The sequence below is a fragment of the Primulina tabacum genome, chromosome 6, assembly GCF_025594145.1.
Source record: "Primulina tabacum isolate GXHZ01 chromosome 6, ASM2559414v2, whole genome shotgun sequence".
NCBI lineage: Eukaryota > Viridiplantae > Streptophyta > Magnoliopsida > Lamiales > Gesneriaceae > Primulina > Primulina tabacum.
The window spans coordinates 11,879,190-11,903,917 of NC_134555.1; the positions used below are offsets into that span (position 1 = coordinate 11,879,190).

The 24,728-nt window shown below is 37.1% G+C and overlaps 1 protein-coding gene across 1 annotated transcript; it reads right to left on the bottom strand.

Moving 5' to 3' along the window:
- Nucleotides 1-7,959: 7,959 nt before the first annotated feature.
- LOC142549156 (aspartic proteinase 39-like) lies at nucleotides 7,960-24,513 on the bottom strand. Its single transcript, XM_075657972.1, is given in 11 exon segments — nucleotides 7,960-8,589; nucleotides 8,677-8,759; nucleotides 9,773-9,823; nucleotides 11,191-11,204; nucleotides 12,835-12,925; nucleotides 18,988-19,061; nucleotides 19,194-19,356; nucleotides 20,242-20,466; nucleotides 22,146-22,393; nucleotides 22,582-22,750; nucleotides 24,245-24,513. Coding segments are annotated over 11 exon segments (1,497 nt in total). The 5' UTR covers nucleotides 24,475-24,513; the 3' UTR covers nucleotides 7,960-8,440.
- Between the last annotated feature and the right edge of the window lie 215 nt (nucleotides 24,514-24,728).

Sequence of the window (24,728 nt, forward strand, 5' to 3'; positions counted from 1 at the left end):
GATGTGTGTGCCTAGTGTACATTCGATTAGAGAGGATATTTTGATAAAGGCACATGCATCTCCGTATTTCATCCATCCATGAGGTATCAAGATGTACAGAGATTTGCGGATTTTGTATCGGTGGCCAGGTATGAAACAAATAATCCGTCGATTTGTGTCTGAATGTCTCACTCGTCAGAAAGTGAAAGCAGAGCATCAGAAGCCAGCATAAATGCTTAAGCCACTCCCTATCCCTGAGTGGAAATGGGAGAATATCACCATGGATTTCGTGGTTGGTTTGCCGAGGTCAGTCAGAGGATCCAATGTCATTTGAGTTATAGTGGATCTACTTACTAAGTCATTGCACTTCTTACCCGTGAAGACGACTTTCTCCATGACTCAGTATGCAAAGCTCTATATCAGGGAGATAGTCCGATTGCATGGGATCCAAGTTTCTATTGTGTCCGACAGGGACCCGAGGTTCACATCATCCTTTTGGAAGAGTTTACATGCAGCCATGGGGACGAAGTTGCTATTCAGTACGGCATTCCACCCTCAGACAGATGGTCAGTCTGAGCAAGTGATTCAGATTTTGGAAGATTTATTACGAGCATTGTGTGATCGATTTCCACGGGAATTTGGAATCGAAGCTACCTCTAGTGGAGTTTACCTACAACAATAATTTCCAAACATCAATAGGTATGGCTCCATACGAGGCACTGTATGGAAGGAAGTTCAGATCACCGATTCATTGGATGAAGTCGGTGAAATATTAGAACTTGGCCAAGAGATTGTTCAGCAGAGTGCAGACGTGGTGGTCAAGATCCGAGACAGGATGAAGACCGCCCAGAGTCGTCAAAAGATTTATGCTGACAAGAGGAGAAGGGATCTTGAATTCGCCGTATGTGATCACGCATTCGTGAAGATAGCACCTATGAAGGGTGTTATGAGATTTGGGAAGAGAGGCAAGCTGAGTCCGAGATTCATTGTACCGTTTGAAATTCTGGACAGAGTTGGGACACTAGCTTATCATGTAGTCCTATCGCCGAATCTGGCCGGTGTACACAACGTGTTCCATGTCTCGATGCTGAGGAAGTAACTAGCAAATCCTTCGCATGTTTTGAGCTATGAGCCGTTGCAGCTTGCTCCAGATCTGTCGTATGAGGAAAGACCTGTCCAAATCTTAGACAGACAGGAGCGGAGACTTCGGAACAAGGTGACCAAGTTGGTCAAAGTTCGGGGGCAGAATCAATCAGCGGAGGAGGCCACTTGGGAGGCCGATGCAGATATGAAGAATCGCTACCCGGAGTTGTTTGGTAAGATTTAATTTCGAAGACGAAATTTATTTAAGTGGGGAATGAATTGTAGAGCCCAAAATCAGTACACAAAAAACCCATATATTTATTTAATTGTTAAACTATTTAATTAAGTTTAAAATGATTTTAGCGGTGCATGATTTTTGAATTTGCATTATTTTAAATTATTTATGTTTATGTTGTGCACGTTAAAATATTTTCTTGAGTTTCATGTTCCAGGCGATTATTCGATGCGGGATCGAGAAAATGAGACTGGTGACGATTTGGGCGATTTGTAAAATTTGGTATTTTATTTCAAGTCAAGAAAGTGGTATTTTAAATTATTTATTTAGTTTTTAGCATTTTAAAAGCTTAATTTAGTTATTAGGTGATTTTAATATTTTTAAAACTTTTAAAGTTTATCAAGTTTATAAATTGTATATTTTATTTTAATTAGGGGTTTCTGTAAAAGTTAGTATGGATTAACTTTTTATTTAACATTTTTAATTACTAATTAAGCATTTTACCCCCAATTAATCACTTAACTCACGCACACACCCTTTTTCACGCGCACACACACTTACGTTTAACAAACAAACATTTCTTTGAGCTCTATTCCATTTCTTTTGAAGCAAAACTTATGGTTCTTAGAGGTTATAGCAGCCTCCCCTTTCTCTGCAATTTTCCAGCAATCCATCATGCATTTCTTCGAGAAAAAATTGTGCCACGTTTCGTCCCGGATCGACCCTCGCATCCTTCCTGCTTCGATATCGTCGTTTCAAGAGTTTTAAAGATCAAGGCATGTATAATATATTGTTTCTGCATCGATCTCTTCATATTATATGTTTTTTTGTTGATTATGTGTAAAAATTCATGTATGTTGTGCAAGAGTTTTAGCAAAATTGGTTGCGTTAAATTTGAAACGATTTTTAGATCTCAAAACCAAATGTTACTGTCATTTTGTGTAATGTTCATTTTCGGTCAATTTTCTGGAAAAGTTTTCAACATATAAAACGTAGTTTGTTTTGATACCTTCGATTTGACGGTAAATTTGTAATTTTTAGACAAGAAATGAGTGAGTTATGATCGTTTTCGTGGTACTGCTCAAACTGCGATTTTATGAAAATGCATTCTTGGCGTATTCTTCAAGTTTATTTGTTGCAAGCTTCGTAAAGAATCGTTGGGTGATCGCTGCTGTATTTAGGCATATTAAGTATGATGTTGGGTCGATTTTGTTGCTTCGTTTCGTGTCGTTAGGTACTTGGTTGCATCGGGAGTCGTAGAAAGCCTTTTGATGCTAAAGGAATTTCGAGGTATGGTGTTGTGTTGCGTTGTGGTAGAGCGGTCATTGCTTTGGGGATGTTTGGGGTGTCTTACGGAGTTTGAGTCAATGCATTAGTGTCCTAGGATGGGTCTCGAGGTGGTGTTCTCATTTCGTATGATCAGTTTGGATGGTTTAAGTCACAAAAGTCGCAGAGTTCAGTGTACCTGGCGCCCGAGAGGTAATAACTTACCGCCCGAGCGCCACTCACACTGTACAAGCATAGCGTCCAGTAGACCCGACGCCCGAGTGGTAACTTTTTACCACCCGAGCGCCACTCTCTCTGTCGAGGTAGTTTTTCCAGTAGGCCCGACGCTCGAGTGGTAAGATGTTACCGCCCGAGCGCGCCACCAGTGTGAAGAAAGTCAGTTTCATTTAGTTTTAAGTTCAAGTAGTTAGATCATGTCTTCCATTGTTTGGGAAATGGTCATACATCATTTCAGGATTTGCTTTGGGGTTCGATGTCATGGTTTAGTACGATGATTAAACGAGGTCAAGTCTCGAGTGCTCTAGAACGTCATAAGCCATTTATTTACTTCGGGGTGGATTACCAGTAGTACGTCTAAGTTATGAAAACTAAGCACTTGATAATGTGTTAGTATGTGCAACAGTAGCCCAAATGAGATCCAACGAATCCCTCAACGTTATGTAAGTATGTTTGACGTGAAAAAGAAAATGTTTTATTTTTTAGGTATGCTAAATGTCTTGTGGCCAATTATGAACGGGTTTGGAAGCCGGTGAACGTGGCCGGTGACCTCTCCACCTAAGTAAAGCATGATAGGGTTTAGATCAGGATTGGAAAGCGATAAAGCATGATCCATGGACCAATCCACCCGGTAAAGCATGACCGAGGATCTCATGTATGTGGTAGTGGACATCCCTGCCAGCCCAGTACTGCGATTTAGTCTTATCAGGTGCATTTATGTATGGGTCATTTGATTTGAAACATATCTATATGCAAAATGATGACGTTTATGTATGCTCAAGTATGTATGATGCAAGTATGTTTAGGAAAATATTTATGAAATGATGACACGTCTATGTTTATGTAAATATGTTCAAGTTTAAGTATGTACGTTCTACATTAAAATGCATGTGGTTTTAATATGTATTGCTTGTTATTCTCAGTTTATACATGTTGAGTCTTTAGACTCACTAGACTTGATCGATGCAGGTGAGGGCGAGTTTGAGGATACTAGAGGTGGGGACCAAAGAGCTGGATCGGACTGCGTGTAGGCTAAACCCGAGGACCGCCAACGTTTTAAGAATTTATGCATGTTGTTTCAAATACTCTGATTTTCACGAGGTTCGTTACGTTGTTTTAAACGATTACTTTTCGCAAACCTTGTTGGTATTTGTTTTTATTTCAAATAGTTTAGACGAGCAGATTATTTTTAACACAATTTGAAAGATTTTATTTAAGATATTTTTTATTTTTCTGTAAATTTTAAATAGTTTAAAAGTATAATACGTTATATCTCACCTCCCTTCGGGCTCCCTCACCTCCATCACCTTGTAGTGATTCCTATTCAGAGAAACATGGGATGAGAATTGTCCTCTGTCCCTAGTTTTATCCTCCTCCCCCTCGTCCGCACCTCTCTTCCTACCTCCTCTTTCCGCTCCCTCAACTCTACTTCTCCCAGGTCGTTGCTCCATACTCTTGTAACATTGTGCATCCTCCAGATTAACATACTTTTCTGCCCGTGAGAAAAGATCATCATAGCTCAACGGAGGTTTCTTGACTAGTGATTTAAAGAATTCCCCTCCTCTCAGTCCTTGGGTAAAGACACTTATCATGATGTCAAGGGAAGCAGCACGTATCTCCAGTACTGCATCGTTGAAATGCCGGATAAATTCTCGCAATGTTTCAGATTCTTGCTGCTTCATCACGAACAGGATCAGATAATTTTTCTGGTGCTTTTGCTGCTAGCAAAATCGGTGCAAAAAATCCGTAGAGAAATCCTCGAAAGACCGTATAGAGTTGGGCTGCAAGGTGTTAAACCATTGCTGGGCTGATCTCACCAACGTGCCCAAGAACACCCTACACCTAACTCCATCTGAGTACTAATGTAACAAAGCCGCATTCTCAAATCTTCCCAAGTGTTCTTCTGGGTCAGAACGCCCATCATACTCTCCCACGCTTGACTGTCGAAAACTTGGGGGAAGCCCTCCTCCAAAATGGCGGGGGGAAAAGGACTCTCTTTCTTGGGCACTGGAGCTCTGTTTCCCAATTGCCGCCTCAACATTCTTATCTCCATCCACTATCTCCTCCATCTCCGGATTCTCCCCACTAGAGAGAGGTCGCGTCTCTTCGACCCTGCTCTGACGACCCTCCACATTCTCCTCTCACTCCTGGCGAGTGGCCTACTCTTCGGCAAACATAGATTCTTGGTTCTTCTTCATGGCCTCGTCTACTGTCTTGTTAATTAATTGGCCCAATTATTCCTGGGTCAAGTTCCACACATTCTCATCGGGACGAATTTGTTTGGCCCTCGTCTTAGGAGGAGGTTGTTCGCTCTCGTCTCAGGACGAGGTTGTTCCTGTCTCGTCTCACGACGAGGTTGTTCTTGTCTCGTCTCAGGATGATATTGTTCGGGTCTCGTCTGAGGACGTAATGATACTAAATTAGTTCTCCTGCTTCCTCTTCGGCCTACCATCTCTACGTCTCAGCTCAAGTGTTCCCATAGACGGCACCAAGTGATACTCATTGAAAATTTAGGGTTCGGTTCCAGCAGGTAACGCTAGTCCAGACGCAGGCTTCGAATTGGCTTTAAGCCTGAAATCACGAAGAAGATCATTAGAAGGGGGCCGGGAGGGTGTCCCGGCGTAGCCCCTCCAACGCTCAAGTCAGAGACTCAGTATATAAGAGGAGAGCAGCTAAGGATGCTGCTGAAAAACAATATAGTGAGTGAACGAATTGAACGCTCAAACCTGATATTTATAGGAGAATATATGGGCTTGTCATGGGCCACCTACTTTGGATATGAATGGGCCGAGGACCCAAAGTCCGATTTGGGCCCGGTCTTGATGGGCCTATTCATACGATATCATTATTATTATTATTTTTTTTAACAAAGTTAACTTATTGTAGATATTATCAATTTCTGCAATATCTGTAGTAGAATTTACACTTGCCAAAATTCTGTTTTCTAATTAACTAATTTCACATATAACACAATTTACCAAAAAGTAATATTTTCTCCAAAACATCGTAAAAAGAGTTACCTTTATTCAACGAAAAAATCAAGTTCTTGAATTACATAAGTTTTTAATTAGTTTTTCCTGTAAAAATATTTATACTCAAGATTTCATTATAATGACGGGGTTAAGCTATCAACATCCAGTTTTGACACCTTATACAACAAGGCTACCTTTGTGGAAAAAAATACACACACAAACTAAGATATTTGAGGGCTTATCCACAAATTCAAATTGTTCTTTTAAATTAAGAATGGGAAGATTTGTTACATAGACATGGGCCCTTGTGTCACAGCTTTCCCTGCAGCCAACTCCTATGCTTATTCTTCCTCTCCCTGTACTTCAAATTCGATGCTTTTATCACCATTTCATTCATTTAAAAGCACTAGAACTGCTGGTGCTGCTGCTACTGCTGCTATTCATAGTGGTACTATCTTTCATCATGGCCGGATTTCGAAGGCTTGGTTTCATCATTTTCGTCACAATATCTTGTCGAATTATCGAGCTTCATGGAATGATCAATATAGAAATATACATGATGTGCTTTTATGAGAACAATTGTCCAAGAATCGTTTTTGAAAGAAAGTTGTAATCACTAGGGAGTCAAGAATCCGAATGTTGTACATTAAGATTATACAAGTTTTTTGGAAAATTTAAGAGGGGTGACTGTCTCTAGTCTCTACTCTCTACTGTCCCATCTTCCTTATTGCATTGACAAATGAGTCTTCTAGAGCTACAACATCTGAGGTGTCTACAGATGCAAACACCGAAACATCCGAGGTAGACAAGATTGTCGATGGAATGGACTTTGGTGAGCTCTGCAATGAGTTTGAGTGCATAAGCAGCCCATCTGTGGAATCCACTGCTAGACAACTTGCTCGCCACATTCTTCAACTTCGGAACGGAAACTGTACTCTGGGGGTCTTCGCCGTTTCTGTCAAGTACAGGGTACTAGATTATGCATTCTAAATTTTCATGACCATTAACCTTATTTTGCGGAAAAAATCAAGATTCTTGGATCATATTTAACATTTACATTTCGAATGTGGGAAAGTGATTGAAATTCTATTGTGTTCTATTGTATTTCAGGATAATGGATTTCTTAAAACTAGTTTTCTACCATGATTTGTGTCTGTTATAGTTTTCAGTCTGAGATTTTTTCTGAGAAGAAATGACTGTAGGATTTAGTGAGAAGCTTTACTGGTAGACAAAAGTACCAAGAGACAACTACGGGCAACTGATGCATTAGAGAACCCCAAAGTGGTGATTTTTAGTTGAAACTTTAATCATATACCTCAGAAGATGAAATGTGAAATCATTCTTATAACCAATGTGCATATGCTTGAACAGACTGTGCAGGAGATGACGATGCTGTCAACAAGTGTGTTAAATATCAATTGGACTGTTAGAGGGAAGCCCAAGGCTCCAATTTTTAGTGTTGCAGGAGACTTGGTTGTCAAAGTGAATTCGAAATTCGTTCTGAATCAGATCAGTGGGCAAGTTATCGAGCACGGGGACACCTGGGATTTATCTGATTCGTCGCCTATAGTTCAATCATGGTTCTGGACTTCAAGATGACTATTTGCCACGGTTCAAACAGGAAAAGATGTTTCTGAATTCATGGACTTGACGAATCGCTTCCAAACAGAGAATAATAATACGGAAATCTACCTAGATCCTCCTGGTGATCCAACAAAGGTGAAAGCCCATTACACTGACACAGAATCCTCTCCACCAAAACCGATTACTTGACTGATGTGTACTGTTATTTCTTGATCCAGTTTCGCAAAGGAACGATGGTCTTCAGAGAGATCTATACCAGGTTGCATTATTTCGCGGTTGCCTATCTTGAGGACAACTCTGTAAAGGCACACTTGCATGTTAATTTTATGCTACACAGACACACCAGAAAAAATTAAGCTTAGATTTTGCAACGGGATACCATTTGATGTCAATTTCGTCTAAGTAATTTGTTTTGTAACTAATGTTTGTCACTATTCTCTGAATATATTCTGTTTTACCATATACTCTTTATCCATAACGTTTATCAAAAATATCATTTACGCCAGCATAAATAGGCCTGATCCCGGTTTCTGAACCAATGGTTCTAGATCCCATGAAAGGTGAATCCCAAACCGAACCGCTTGGTTATAATTCCAGTTCCAGTATGAAAGATTATAATTATAAAGAAAAATAATAAGAATTTGGGAAGAACAAAATTGGACATTTTCAGTTGCCCACCTATTGTATTATTATATATCTTTATGACTTTAAATGTAAAATAATAAATTTAAAGGCAAAAAAGATATACAATAATACAATAAGTGGGCCAGTATAACGATACAACAAGGATTTGGGAAGAACAAAAAAGTCGACATTTTCAATGTGTAACTTCTGTGACATCTTCTGTGGGGGAAAAAATGTCAAACCAAGAGTACTTGAAAAGTCTGACCTGTGATACTTGATGGGTGCGGAAGCTAGAACCAACTTTGGTGAAAAGGGGAAAAATGGTAGGAAAAAAAAAGATCACAAGCTATATTTCCCTGAGGTTAACACAAAGATTCATCACAATGCTGTGTAGCTCAAACCTTTTTGCTATGGTACAACATAAACAGCACTTCTCGATACTTCTCTTTGTGACGGAAGTTCATTCTATGAGGTTGAGGAGGGCGGCAATTAGTAAAAAGAATGATAGAAAGTTCATGCCAGACATATTGAACGCAGCAGATATATTATGGGCGGCCACAGCATAAGTATTTCCAGTAACGTCATCATTTAATTTGATGGTAGATGAGCCTGATATTGACAAGTATAAGAATGAGATTTATAAGACCAAACTTCAACCATGGAAACAACTCAATCACAAACTATACTTAAACTCACAGTTATATTGTGTCCATCCAATGGTTTGATTTTCGAGGTCATACAAAATAAGCTTGTCTGATAATGCTAGATCTGCAAACAAATGAATAAAAAATGAACCACATAAACTCTTTCAAGTCATCAAGTAGTTTATTCCAAAAAAAAAAAATGGTCATCAAGTAGCTCATTTATTCTGGTTTTGAGACAAGTTGCGAGACTTTGACAGCGGGGCTCGAGAATTGATGTGTATTCGAATCATAGGAGCTAGCAATCGTCGATATGCTCATATTGGTGACGTTATTGTTGCTGTGATCAAAGAAGTATTTACAACCCAAATGGAAACCGAGCGTTTCGTATCGAAAAAAAGAACTATTTGTTCTCTCTTCGAAACATTGGTCAAATCACTCCATGTTCTGAGAAATATTTACCATCCGAAAAGAGGAAAAAACAGTCTTTGTCCGTTCTACATGTCAATACCGGCAACAATGAAACTTATAGTAAGAGGAAAATCTCAGGTTGATCGTTAGAACTAATGATACACCCATTAGAGAACAGACTAAAAATAAAGTAGCTTCTGCACATGCTCACCAGCACAGTTTATTAGAACAACAGGTAAAATACTTATATGACATTAATTTTAATCATATTCCACACAAAGACCCCTAATAGTTCCCACTAGCGATTATGCATGCAAACCATGCGAGGAATTCAAGCAGCTATTGAAAATTAGCCAACTAAGAAACAGGCCACGTATCAATAAATCCAGAAAGGGCCCATTATGTTTGTTTCCCTTGACAAGAAAAGATTATCAAATCAGATACATAGACCATTGAGATATAGATAAAAAGGGTTCAAAGCAGTCAACCTCTATACACCATGTTGACACGATTTTCACACATGAAGTTAGAGTAAAATCTACAAATGCCTGAATGTACTATATTTGAATTTTTCTTTGCTAGCCTAACAATTAAACAGGGAATCTTCAAACAACTGTGCTTAGAACTAAGTCACATCAATTGTATATTGTTCCAAATTAAAAGAAACAAATATATCTGCATTATCGATGCAATATGCAACAATTTATAAACTGAAATTGAAATATACCTCCCAAAATATAGTGATTTCTTTTCCAACCTTTGCCTGCATTTCACTGTTTTGCCAACCTATATGATATATGTGATTTTTACGTGTTTTTATTTCGTTATTTTGGGTATGTTGTTACATTATTTTATCTGTATTTTATTCATTTATTTTATAATTTATGTTTTTGAGTCATTTATTAATTATGTTGATTATTTTGTAGGAGAAATACCAAGAAGATGGACCTAAGACGAAAAAATAAATTTTAGGACAGAAGTCTCGCACTCGAGCCAACAAAGATGACCGCTCGAGCGAGATTGGCACTGGAAAAAAAAAAGGGAATCACTACGTATGGAAATCAAGTTGCTTAAGTGGGGCCCGCATCAATTGAGATTAAATGGGAGACCATCAATTGTGACTTCGATTTTGACTAGGAAAGAAAATTAATATGGGGCCCGCCGCTTGGATTAATTGTGTGGAGGCTTTACGGGAAATTGATGGAAAGAAGTGGGCCACTGATTTTGGAATTTGAAATTGGGCTGCACGAATTAAAAAGAGGGAAGAACAGATAAAAAAAGGTCTGGGGGAGAGGAAGGGGGCGCCGACTTGGTCTGGGGAGGAGAAGGCGCGACGCACGAGGATAGAGCATCACTGTACCAAGCGCATATCAATTCAACCGGAACAAAAACCCGACAGCGTTTTCTCTTTACTCTTTTATTGTAGTTAGGATTTAGGATATCCGACCCCGAACTGTTTTTTGATTATTTAATTCTCGACTTTTGATTTATTCTTGATTGTGCTATTATTTTACATTGAATTGTTAAAGCCTAGCTAACTTTAATAATATCTAATATTGTGGGTGAGTTCGAGATAGTAACTTGCGATAGGAACGAGTAGCATAATCCGTGGATCTACAATTTACATAGAGATATGAAGTTTGATACACGTTGGTAGTCATAGTCCAGTAGAGCGAAAGCTAAAGGATTTAACAGATCGACATGCAATTCACCGTTAGTAAATAATAAAAGAAATTTTAGTATTCTTTCGTGTAGAATTAATTTAGCATAGCTCGAGAGAGTATGTTAATCGCTTAGGAAATCCTGTCAAAAACGTAAATCAGTGTCGAAATTTATTAATTAAATTAACGACGGGTAGGTGAACTGAGATCCTAACACTCGTTTTTTTATTATTTTAGTTTATATATTTTTTTAATGTGTTTGTTTCAATTTATTGTTCTAGTATTAATTTAGTTATTAAGTAATTCGATCGTCGTTTTAATTAATTAAAGAATTTAATTTAAAGTAAATTTATTTAATCAATCTCTGTGGGATCGATACTCGTACTCTTATACGTTTTACTATAACTTGACATCGTGCACTTGCGATTATTTCGAGCTTGGATTTTTATTTATTTTTACTGGAGATTCCACGATGCAAATTTTGCTCGATCACTATACAATATTCAGTATCCTGCAAAAGCAAGGTTTTCAGCACATGAAACCTTTAATATTTTGGTGATGACATCCTGAAAAGCAACTGAAAAGACAAAATGACAATGTTTTTCTAGCGAACAGAAACTCAAACACAATTAAATACTCATGATAAATCTTTCCAACATTACAGAATGGCACGTGCTCCATTCTAAAATATAACACCTTAGATACAAGGCATAAATGTAATGGCAAGACTCCAGCAGCTGTAGGACAAACAAGCAACAGTTAATGTTGAACTTTTACAGCAAAAACGTTGTGGAATTTTGTCTCCATGGATAACGCTTTTAAATGTCTTCAACTCCATCCTCTGTATCAGTTCTCTTTCTATAAACCCTGAAAATTGCAACGTCCCAAACATACTGAGAACCAGGCAATTACATTACACAAGGAAAAATACCGGCTTTGCCTCTCTATGATGATTCATCATGTCTGAAATAACTGACATCAGCTTTTGTGGACTATAAGCCAGCAAATAAGAGATGCTACCCATGCCCACATCTCTGGAAGATCAGTTAATGGAAGCAGTCTTCAATATAGTCCTTGCGTTTAGCATAAATTCCTTGCCATAACTTTCTTCCACACCATCTCATTCGTTGCTTACACTCTTAGCTATACAGCATTGCACAATTCATTTGACAAATCTGGAGATCCAGCAGGAATATTGAAAATATTTTGAGTCCCTTTTTGTACATCAAGTCAATAACATTTGCTGTCATAACTTGCTTTCCTTGCATTGTCATTCAATTTTTTGAAGACCCCAAGATTACTATGTTCATGTCAAGCATACAACAGCTTTTTTTGTAATCACAAGTGCCAGCCTTAGAAATTTGTTATTCCTACGAAATTCAATGATAGATTTCTAACTTTTGAAACTTGCTGTCAAAGCTCCCGAGGACATACAAAAAAGGCGTGTTCATCACCAAGGGATGGTTCAGCTGTATTCAGAATCATCTTCAAGTGCAGAACAATCTCAGACCTGCTTATAAAGTACCTGAGAATAGTTTTGCCTTTCTTAGCCGCATATAATACTAGGTCGCCAGTGATATGAAAATTCTATAATTGATGTGAGGCTCAGTCACACATCCACCTCAAATCCTTTAAGAAGCCCTTTCTCATCATTCTCCTGCATAAGCTAGCTTAACAATAAGCATCACGATGAGAAACTACTTATTTCACAGGAAATAATAAAAAATATACAGTCCGCCCAGATGATTCATTACACTCATGTCTTCACATTTTACAACTAAACAGTATCAGTCCCATCTGTATATCTTTCGCCTTTGATAGCTTCCCATGAACACATCAACAGATCGTTTTCCCCACTTACCCATCCTCACCCAATTCTAATAATCAATCAAGACTAATCTACCAGATGCTCGTCACATAAATATATGACATCAAAACAAGAGGAACTGGTACAACTAATAATAAACAATAAAATAAATGAAAAAGAAATGTCTATTTATCTGAATTTTTGTTATTTTTTCTTTATTGGTTTGAATTATCCAATTTAATCAGTCACTATGACACACTAGTAGCTAAAAGACGAATCAATCATCCCAACACAATCAACAATGATATCCAACCAAATTAATCGGCTTACTTACACGAACAGCAAACAGATAATCATGAGGATAAACTGGCAAAGAGAGTCCGCCCTCAAAATGAAATGTTACAACTGGAAATCTGTCGTCAACACTGCAAAAGCGTTCAAATAATTATATTAGATTTTATGAAGGCAAAGTTCATCGAGGAGAAATGGTTGCATTAATATAGGCATGTTCAAGCAAACACAAGAAACATACTGAAAATGGTTAATCAGAAAAGAGACACCAAATTTTGGTGCACACATGATAAAGCAAAACCAGTAACTAGTTCTTAGTTTTAGCTCTTAAAGAAGACACTAATTCGAATATATCCCACGAACAATGAAGAGTACTGCAGTATTATTGAAAGATTACAGCATTCTTGTACATTCATTACCAGTTGAGCATTAGTAGTGATTTACAATGTGTCTATTTCAGTGATTGGACAACGGTCGTTAATCTTCACAAGCTATCATAGTTTCAAGGAACACTTGACAGCTAAAGATCAGCAGAATCAAACTATGACATTTATTTATGCAGCACCTTAATTTTAAAATCAATCATAACTATAACTGCTGAATATTGATTGTATCGTCTTATTAGTAGATAGGAATAATTATCTTTATTTCTAGACTTTTATAGTTTGATTAGATTAGATCAGTTTATTTAGGGATGTTTGGTACTATAAGTTTTTAAATAGTTGCATTGTATACTCTTCATTTGATTTGATGAGGAATAAGATTTACGTTTTCTTCTCTTTTATTTGCCCTCTTTCTCTATTAACCACATCGTATCGAGAGCCAGAAATTACCGATGACTAAATACGGTATGGCGTCTTTTAATTCCTCCTCTTCCTATTCTTCAGCTACCTCCACCATCAGTACCGCAACAGTGCCGGTGACCCATGGACTGGGCGATGCCTCTCCTCTGTCAATCACATGCCATAAATTAAATGGACAAAACTTTCTCCAATGGTCACAATATGTGTGATTATATTCATAAGTGGACGAGGAAAAGATGAACTCTTATCGGAGACATCTTCATGACCCGAATTCGATAACCCAAAATTCAAAGCATGGAAGTTAGAGAACAACTTGGTTATGTCATGGCTAATTAATTCCATGACCTCGGAGATAGGAGTAAATTTCCTTATTACTGTTCTGCAAAAAAAATCTAGGAGGCAGAGCGAGATGCTTACTCATCCAGAGAGAATACAGCAGAGCTCTTCGCAACAAAGAGCCTTCTTCATGATCTATGACAGAGGGATTATATGGAGCAACTATACCAATCCGATATTGAACAGAAGCGTGTATTAAAATTCCATTTGGGCCTCAACAGTAATCTCGATGAAGGGGGCGGATTCTTGCAACTAAGCCATTGCCCAGCCTTCAGACAGCATTCTCTGATGTTCGGCAAGAAGAAAGTCGTAGGAAAGTGATGTTAGGCACTTCCCTCAGTACCTCAAATACCCTTGATGGATCGGCCCTGGCCACTCACCGTCCTCCATCTAAACAATCAGAAGAATCTACGAAGCCCACTGGAGTGCAAGGTCCACAACGTTCTCAAAATTATGGGAAGACTCCGCAAGGGCGCTTTTGGTGCAAACTTACACTTTTTGCATCATACTGTATGTTTCAGGGCACTCAATCTATCCAAATAGCTAATGGGTCTTGCTCGAAAGTGGTTAGTTCGGGTTCTGTTCAACTTTCTCCAAATCTGAGTTTAAAAAATGTCATACTTGTGCAGACCTTGAGTACAATCATCAGTGCAGTGCTATGTTTCCGATTGACTCTTGTATATTTCAGGAACTGGCATCAGGAAGGGACAATTGCCTATACTGATTTTTGTGTTGGACTGTACCTCCTTAGGATGAAGGACTTCTCGAGTAACCATCAGTTGTCGTCGAATTTTATTTCTATTTCTCAGGCGAAAAAAGATAGTGATATTCTACATCGAAAAATTGTTTCCATATTTTTTTCAGTAATAAAAATTTACATGTCCCTCGTGATATTTGTCAAATCTCAAAGCACACAAGGAATACCTTCACCACGCAACCATATAAATCATCCAAACCTTTTTCCCTAATTCATAGTGACATCTGGGGACCTTCCAATGTCAAAAATAACACTTGTACCCGTTGGTTTCTCCTGTTTGTGGACGACCATACTTGCGTTTCTTAGGTCTATTTAATGAAGGACAAATATGAAACAACGTAACTTTTCGAAAAAAATTCACATCATGCTCCAAACTCAATTTTTTGCACGAATTCGAGTTCTTCGGACTGCTAGGAGTTGTGTTCCTGCTTGAAGTTGTAAGATCCTTACTGTTTACCAACAATGACCCTCGTTGTTTCTGGGGTGATCAATTCTTACTGCAACATACCTCATTAGTAGAATGCCATCTCGAGTGTTAAGGTACACAACTCGTATCCAATCACTTCATGACTTTTATCCTAACACACATCTGCTTCTTAGCATCTCTCTTGAAGTTTTGGGTGCTCCACCTTTGTCCTCATTCACTCCCAACACGTTGAAAAACTTGAACCTAGGGCGGTTAAATGCAATTTCCTTGGTTATGCTCCAAATCGTAAGGGGCATAAGTGTTGTTCTCTGGCGACTAAGAGATTTTACACATCCATGGATGTTACCTTCTTCGAGAATGTGCTTTTTTACCCCAATTCCGCGGTTCAAGGGGACAGCAACAAAGTTGGTGAACCTCAAATTTGGGAACCAACTGAAACAACATGCCATCATGACCTTCCTGGAGAACCCGAGCACAACAACACACTTGATCCAACCACAAATAATAATCTCAATCACACCCCTACCAAAGTACAACTTCAGGTCTATCCTTGTAGGAAGCCACTTCAACCGAGGAGTCAACAAGATCTAGTACAAAAACAGCCAGCCAATGACACTTCTCCACCACCAGTTCCCTGCGAGATCAATAAAGGTATTATTGAACTTGACAATGACTCTCATGTATTTGAACACAATGACCCAGATGATAGATCTATTGCACTGAGAAAAGGAACTAGAACTGTACAAAACATCCGATATGCAACTTTGTCTCTTTTCATCTTCCATCGAAGAAGCCCTCCAAACCCAAATTGGAAAGCAGGCACTCATGATGAAATAAAGGCACTTGAAAAAAATAATACTTGGAGATCACTGAGCTTTCACAAGGAAAGAGGACGGTTGGATACAAATGGATATTCACGGATAAACACAAAGCCGATGGAAGTATTGAACGTTTCAAAGCACGGTTAGTAGCAAAAGGATACACAGTCTTATGGGATTGACTACCAAGAGACTTTTGCCTCTGTTGCTAGACTCAGCACCATCCACGTACTTTTATCAGTAGCAGCAAACTTAGATGGGCCGTTGTATCAACTTGATGTGAAGAACACATTTCTTAATGGAGATCTTGAGGAAGAAGTCTAATGGATATCCCACCAGGATTTGAATCCAAAACAACAATCAACAAAGTGTGTAAGCTACGAAATTTACTGTAGGGTCTCAAACAATCTCCTCGAGCTTGGTTCTACAAGTTCACCTCTGCTCTGAAAGGAAATGGATAGACCCACTGTCAATCGACCACACCCTTTTCATTAAACATTCAGAAAAAAGTAAACATACAGTGATCATTGTTTATGTCGATGATATTGTCCTTACAGGAAACAATGAGAAAGAAATGGCTCGCATCAAAATTTGCTTTCAAAAGAATTTGAGATGAAAGATCTGGTACACAAAGTATTTATTGGGGAAGGAAATAACCAGATCAGCCCGTGAAATATCAAGCTCTCAAAGAAAATATGTAGTAGACCTCTTGAAGGCTATGTTGCATGGATACAGGAACTGGTACGGGTATCGTATCGAATACGATGTGGATACGACGATACGACAAATTTTGAAAATATAAGATATGATACGGCTAGGATACGACAATTATTAGAAATATATATATATATATATATAATATATATAAATTTAGTATTAAAAATTAAAAATTGTAGAGATATAAATATTTATATAACTATAATACATATGTATGTAACTATATATAATGTACATCTTCTGAGCAATGATCTCAAAAGAAAAAAAAATACAATTTTTTTTTTGCCGAAACGTGTCCACGGCGTGTCCTCACCATATCCGACTGGTCAACCCTAAAAAAGTCAACGAAACAGATTTTTCCGTATCCGACAAGCATATCCGCGTGTCGTATCCGTGTCGTGTCGTGTCGTATCCGTGTCCGATACGTCATAATTTTTTTTAAGGTGATTGAGCTACATAGCTTGAACGAAACAGGTATGCTAGGGTGCTGTTCGATAGAAACTCCAATAGATCCAAACGTCAAAATAGGGATGAGAAAAGATTGTTCTCAAGTTGACAAGGGAAGATATCATTGATTAATTGGCGAACTAATCTATTTGTGACACACGAACAAATATTGGATTTGTTGTTAGTGTTATGAGTCATTTTATGAATAATCTAACCCACGAACACACGGAAGCAGTGTATTGGGTATTAAGATACCTAAACGGACTCCTGGGAAGGGATTGCTGTTCAAAAAAAACTTTAGCAGAAATGTCAAAGTATGCAGTGATACTGATTGGGCAGGCTCCCAAAGCGATAGACGCTCTACCTTCTAGTTACCGTGCTTTTGTTTGGGGAAATCTAGTCACCTGGAGGAGTAAGAAACAACCAGTGGTGGCTTGCAATAGTGCTGAAGTAAAATATCATCCACCAGTTAATGGAATTTGCGAGGGAATGAGGCTCAAACGACTCCTCAGTAAATTAAAATTGGAGGATGATCATCTTGTGGATCAATGTGTGACAATCAAGAAGCGATAAGTATAGCCATAAATCCTGTCTACCACGATCAAACCAAACATATTGAAGTGGATCGACATTTCATAAGTGAGAAACTTGCGAAGAAGATAATTGAGCTTAGCTACATATCTACTCACATGCAACTTGCAGACTTCCTAACAAAAGCTCTTCATTGGCCAATCTTTGAAGATATGAGTTCCAAGCTAGGCATGATCAACATCTATAGCCCAACTTGAGAGGAGTATTTAATATTGATTGTATTATCTTATTAGTAGATAGAAATATTTATCTCTAGTCTTTTAAAGTTTAATTGGATTAGATTCGATCAGTTTATTTAGGGAAGTTTGGTAGGATAAGTTTCTATATATTTGCATCGTATACTCTTCATTTGATAAGGAATAAGATTTATGTTTCCTTCTCCTTTATTTGCCATATTTCTCTATTAACCACAATAAGGTCCTGACATCTTACAATATTGTTTCACTCACCCAGACAACAAAGGTTGAAGTTACTGAGATAGAACAAAAGACACAAAGGTTTGAACGAAATTATAATAAAAAATACTATATTAAAAGATTTTACAATTTTGGATCCATTAAAATCTTTAATAAGATACAACTAGACCATCAATAAATGAATCTCTTAAAACATTTTGACTACTTTCCTTTCAAAATTAGATCAGACATTCAATCTCAAGAATGTAGTTTCATTATTGGGCAATTATCCCTTCAAACTTCAAATATTCTCCAATAACTTTGTCCATAACAAACTCAACCCCTTTAAGCTTGAGAAAGGTCAATTTGAAAACTCTTCACTATAACCGTACCCAATTCAATGAATATTACCAGAAGTGTAAATGAATCGAGCCAGCTCGAAAAATATTTGATTTGTGTTTGAAATTATCAATTCGAGCCCCACTCAAACATGTTTGAACTTTTTTCGAGAAAAATTTGTTTGTTCGATGGTTCGCAAGTCGATCGTGAGTTTTAGTAATATAATATAATTATATATTAAATAAATATATTTCGAACTTTTCGGACATTTATTTGGTAGTAGCTCGCAAACTGTGTCCAATATTTCTAGCCGTGCTCGAACTTGAGCCTTGATTAGAACCGAATTCAAGCAAAAAATATTTGCATTTTCGAGTTTCAAATCGAACTCGAGCTTGAATCACAATTTAATTTAAAGTTACAAATATGCAGATTTTAGTGAAGAGAACATGTTAACTAGAACAGGGCATTGGCTTGTATTTGTTGTATTATACTGGCATTTATTGCACCCACACAAAAATAGATAAAGAAAACGAAAGAGGGTGTTGCAGCTAAGAAATGACACTTACTTCTCACTGTAGTAAAAACATTTAAACTGCTGCTCAACTATATGAGTTTTCAAATTTGGTTGCTGAGCCATCATCTAATGACAAAGATATACAAATTGGAATAGAGAGAGAGGATATGCTAAAGATCAATGAGTAAATAATATGAACCTACATTAGTACCAAGAATGTATTAATAACTCCGAGAAGTTTGAAAATATTAGATTTACCTTGTCTACAACCTGTTGATAAGCATTATTTGGAAGATAGGCCAAGGTCGTGCCACTGTCAATTATAGTTCCCGTACTAGATCCCGTGTCAAATATATCAGTAGGAAGATCAAGCAACTGACCACCCACGTCAATTTCCTTCAGAGCAACATTATAATGTTGCCTGTTAAAAAGGTTTAATCAAAATTGTAGAGTTAATCAATAAAAATAAATAGAGGTAATTACTTAAGAAGCTATAACGTGAATAGAACAAACAGTGTTACTGAAAAAATCAATACTGACCAACTTTATCATTTTTCACAGGCTAAATAATAGCTACGGTTGTTGCAGTGGATCTGTGGCAAAAATGGGACAATAACCAACACAATGAATGGTGTGCAGTGTGCCAAAAATTTAGAATAAAACATGGTGATTGCTAGGATGATTTGATCTTGCTGTAGATGGTGAAAAATCTGACTTCTCCCACCTCAGGGAGATCAATGAGACAGGTCATTGTGCAGTGTGCCAAAAATTTAGAATAAAACATGGTGATTGCTAGGATGATTTGATCTTGCTGTAGATGGTGAAAAATCTGACTTCTCCCACCTCAGGGAGATCAATGAGACAGGACAGGACCAAATAGTTCAACTTTATTCACATGTAATAATACCAATGGTTGAAGGTTACCATCTTTCCAAAGAAAACCTTTTTGACTTTTAGAGAATATAATATCATCAGGCACCCTTTCATATAAGTTCATAAGCTGTATGAGAAGCTGGACTGTGTAATATAATAGAGCTAAATGCATAATTTTTGGGGCCAGATATAAGATAAAAGGCTTCAAAGCATAGTGATAATGAGATTCTCAATCATATGTATAAATTCAGATTAGCATTGAGGTTTTTAAATAAATTCTGGACATAAGGTGAGCAACTGCATAGGAGATAGATTCCACTAATAGCTCAAGACACAGATAAAAACAACATAATAAAACATAAACTACAAACATCTCCCATACAACTCCAATGCAGAAAAAAGAAAAAAACAAACAAGTCATAAAGCCACATACTCATTTTGGAGGAGTTTTGTTCTATTTACTTTTGGCTGAACTACATCTCCAATAGCAAATATGCCACCTCCCTTGTAGCTGTCCAAGCAATGTGAAAACATCTTTTTCACATTTCCAGACGAAGCAAGTTGAGAAAGAACAGAGGTATTTGCTTGTCCAAAACCAATTATTCCATCAACTGCCTCAGAAGATGAACCAAGCTCTCCCGATTGTTTAGCTGAGCACCTATCTCAGATAATACACATGTCAGAGACAGAAAAGGCATGTCATTTAAGTTGCAAGAATCTGACAAGGGAAATGTTGTAAGAAAGAATTCGGGAAGACTCACTTTAGAAGCAAGCACAGAGTACGAACACGATGATGTATAAACACTAAATAAGTGTAAGTAATTCCATATTTTCAAATTTCAACCTCTGAAATTATTTCAGGTATATCCAAAGAAGAAAATTAAGAAATTCCCTTCTCCTTGGTGCAAAAAAAGTTAAAAATAAAGGAAAATCAAAAACAGAAAATAAAAAAGTTTCACAAAATCCAGAATATGTTGAGTTAATTCATGTAATATAACTGGCATTGCTGAAAACACTGATGGTCATCAATCTACTCTTGATCCTATACCTCAAACTCAGTGTAGAGAAACTTTTGCCGTCCCTTAAAAATGTACTGAGCTAATTCCCAGAGCATGACTTAATCTTCCTATGGTAAATATAGAAACAAAATCCTTATCCAAAAGAGAAATACAATTGATTTTTATCCTGCCACTATTGAAAATATGGGTTTAGATATCTAACAAGAACTAGAGCTTATTGCATAGCAACAGGCATGTGTCATTTTTATTACAGGCGTTTGTCTAAGGAAACTATATGCATACTGCAACCTTCTTTCAAATGTGGGAAAGTGACACACTGCACATGATAAGTATTATCATGAAGATACATTATAGACAACTTATATAGAGGACGTATCAGGGGAGGGGATACTCACGAAGATATATCACTATAACTTGATTTATACCATATGTTCAGAGAAGGATTAAATTTTCTGTCTTGTTCTCTTTCATACATCACAAATTTAATTTCTTAGAATAACTTTAATTTATGTGTACATAATATATCATTACCATCTATTTGTGATATAATGGACCCTGAATACTGATAGCGTACATATAAAAAACATAACTACAAAATCAATTTCGAGGCACAAAATACGATTCTATAGGAAGTCAAAGATACAGTCACACAGTTCTTAGGTTTCTTTATAAAGCTAAGTTGTACATAAGTAATTGATGTTCATGCATAGCATATAATAAATGTAAAATTGTTATAGTTTCATTATATAATAACTCATTCACATACATCGATAATTAATAATATACACCATTAAAATTACCAGCTTTAACATAAGACTGCCTGAAAAAATCCAACCTTTATACCTGGCCTCTTGAGATCAATTAGGCACTAAACTTTTTCCTCTATCATAGTACGGACAATAAAATGGATGAAGAACAATGGAAAAACAACTTCATTAAATCAAAAAATCAGGTACTCTCCCTTTTTCATATTTCCCTAATCTACTTTCTCATGCTCTAGTCTTCAATAAAAGCAGGTAAAAATGTATATTGTTACATCATTTTCTTAATTAGAAAGTTGGTCATAGCTACTAAATGTGCCTCCAAAAATATATGCATACATGTTCAATAACAAATTGAGATTGATTCCACAATTTCCACCAAAGTTGAAGCTGTTCCAAACATGTGCTAAAGGTGGTTTAGTGTTTCAATGTGAAAGGTTCGTATTGCAAATAGCTTAGTATAGGATACCTAGTTAATAGCTGATGTAAGATGATGAGAACTGGAAACAATCCCAAAAACCTAACACCAAACTCTGAGATCGAAATATAAAACCCACCCAAATGCTATGGAACCATTCATTGCTGAAGTTTGAAGGTTTCCAATCACTTGATCAAATTTAAAATAATCTCTGACAAAGTAACCCTCAGTTCTGCTCCCATCTCCATAGGTAATAGCATATTCACAGTTCAATCCAACCTTGCAATCTGAACTAGGACCGCTGAATACAGAAGCACAAAAATCCTGGTCACAAGAGATTGTCTTTCCTGTGGAGGATGCCGTCAAGTCATACTGCTGCAAGGGTATCTGGCAGATGACCACAAATCATAAGCTACACATTCCATCTCCAAGGTGAAACATAGTTGATTATGAGGTGTACATCAGATTGTGCAAGTGGACAGTCTTCAGAGTTAGATTCCATATTTAACTGCTAAAATTTTGATTTTTGAGAAAAATTAAATAGAAAAGAGGACGGAACAGGAAAGTAGCCGTACATTAAGCTCACTTTTGGTGGGGCACCTAAGACAGTTACGACAATTCACCCACAAAATATCACTTCCTGTATCAACTTGAACATGATAGTCAACTGGAGGAGTCCCAATTGTTATTTTTGTAATAGAGCCTGCACAAATTTATCAAATGAAAACTTTCAAAAACAACAAGCTAACTAGCTGGGGAAAAACAGTCATTAGCAATCTAACTGTTGGACAACTGATACCCATTGGGAAGATACACATAAATTCATAAGACTGCCTTCTAACATAAATGGACAACTAGTGCAAAAGTAAAATTAGGGTTCTTGACCATCAAATGAATCCGTGCTAAAAGAATTGCATAATTGCAGCCATTTGGAAACAAATATCATCTGAATGCAAAATAAAAAAAAAATAAAAAGAAAAGAAAGAAATAAATATCATTGTTTAGCAATTATGTATATGATATCTTTTCAGTCACCAAATTTATCCATACATGTTTAGTTTTAAAGCATCAAGAATTCAGAAACTTTTTTTTGTCTAAGATATAAAGCTCCTTGGTTGCATGTTTACTTATGTTATCAGAAAAGGTATGCCAAACCATGATATGTGAAGAAACTAATTGTTGGATCTCAACATTTGAGACCAATTTATCAGGTGCCATTCATATATTTTTGTTATGATATTCGAACATTCTTCCACCCTAATAACACGGTACAGTAGTTACTTTATGGATGGTCAGTTTTTCATATCTTCTTTCTATTTGATTAACTGTTCAGCAACTAATCACAATGTGAATAATCACCACTCAAGAAACCAATTGGACTCGAATAACTGATTGATGACTAACCAAACTAGACTTTCGCAAATTTTGGAAGTAGAGATAATGAATGAAATTCATCCCCACATTTTACTCTGATTCCAGGAACAAGAATAAAACATTTTCTACTTGCAGCAACTGTAATAAATAGAAGACAAAAGAAAAATTTGACCACGCTAAGAGATAATAGGCGATAATCACAAAAAGGCCATTTTCATACATCTGCCTTTTGGACAATCCAAAGGAAAATTCTCTCTTTTTGGGAAGGAAAATTCTGTTTTCTTCTTGACAAGAATCTAACTGAACAAGGCAAGGGTACACGTACTGTGTTCAGATTTTGTATAAAACAAGAAAATACAAGTGACCGGAAATTTTTGGATTCCCTGGCAAGGAAACTATATCTTACATAAATCTCTTAAATCCAGCACATCTATATCTTCAATCAAATCAACCATTACTTCATAAAAGTAGTAGTTACTTCATTAATTATATTCTATTCCTATATAAATGTTTCGTCCAATGTAAGTGTACTTGCCTCTTCAGATAAAAACTTACGAGGAAAGTGTGGAACTTGCTTCACAGGATAACAAAAGACAGTCTAACCAACAAGAGCAATTAACCTCTTAAAACTAAATCAAGATAGGAACAACTGAGAAAATCTCATAAATACACAGAATTCCAAGCCTCAGATTTCGAATTAGAAACAATTCTATCAACAGAGCAAAAAAAATAAAAAAGAAATCCCGAATTCGACCATGATTCCGTAATACATGCCGAGAAATTCTCAAGAGTATAAAATACCAATGATCATAAACCAGAATCGATCATCCACATGAAGAACAAACATATGTAGGGAACGCGTACGCTGCATTAGTGGGTGATCCATCACCCCCCAATTGAAAATCAATGGAAGCTAGCATTCTGCCATGGCGCCGCGAATCATGTGCCCTCAGGGAGCTCAAAGCCGCCTTCTCCCGCCGGCCACCGTATTTGTGATGAACTTCAAAGACCACATTACCCTTCACCACACACACCAAATCAACCAAGAACAACATAAGAAAAGCCCACCTCATACGCCTCCTTGCCGAATCCATCGTCCCCTCCAAGAATTTTAAAAATAAAATAGTAACCAAGGCGAAGCTAACTGGAAATTTTGGGTCCTATTTCAGTCATTAGTCCAGACGTAGGTTTTAAAATTACCCTTAGCCTGAAATCACAAATAAGATCGTTAGGAAGCGGCCAGGGGGCGTCCTGGCGTAGCCCTCCGACGCTCAAGTCAGAGACTGAGGATATATGGAGGAGCAGCTAAGGGTCCTCAATCTTGGTATTTACAGGAGAATATCTGAGC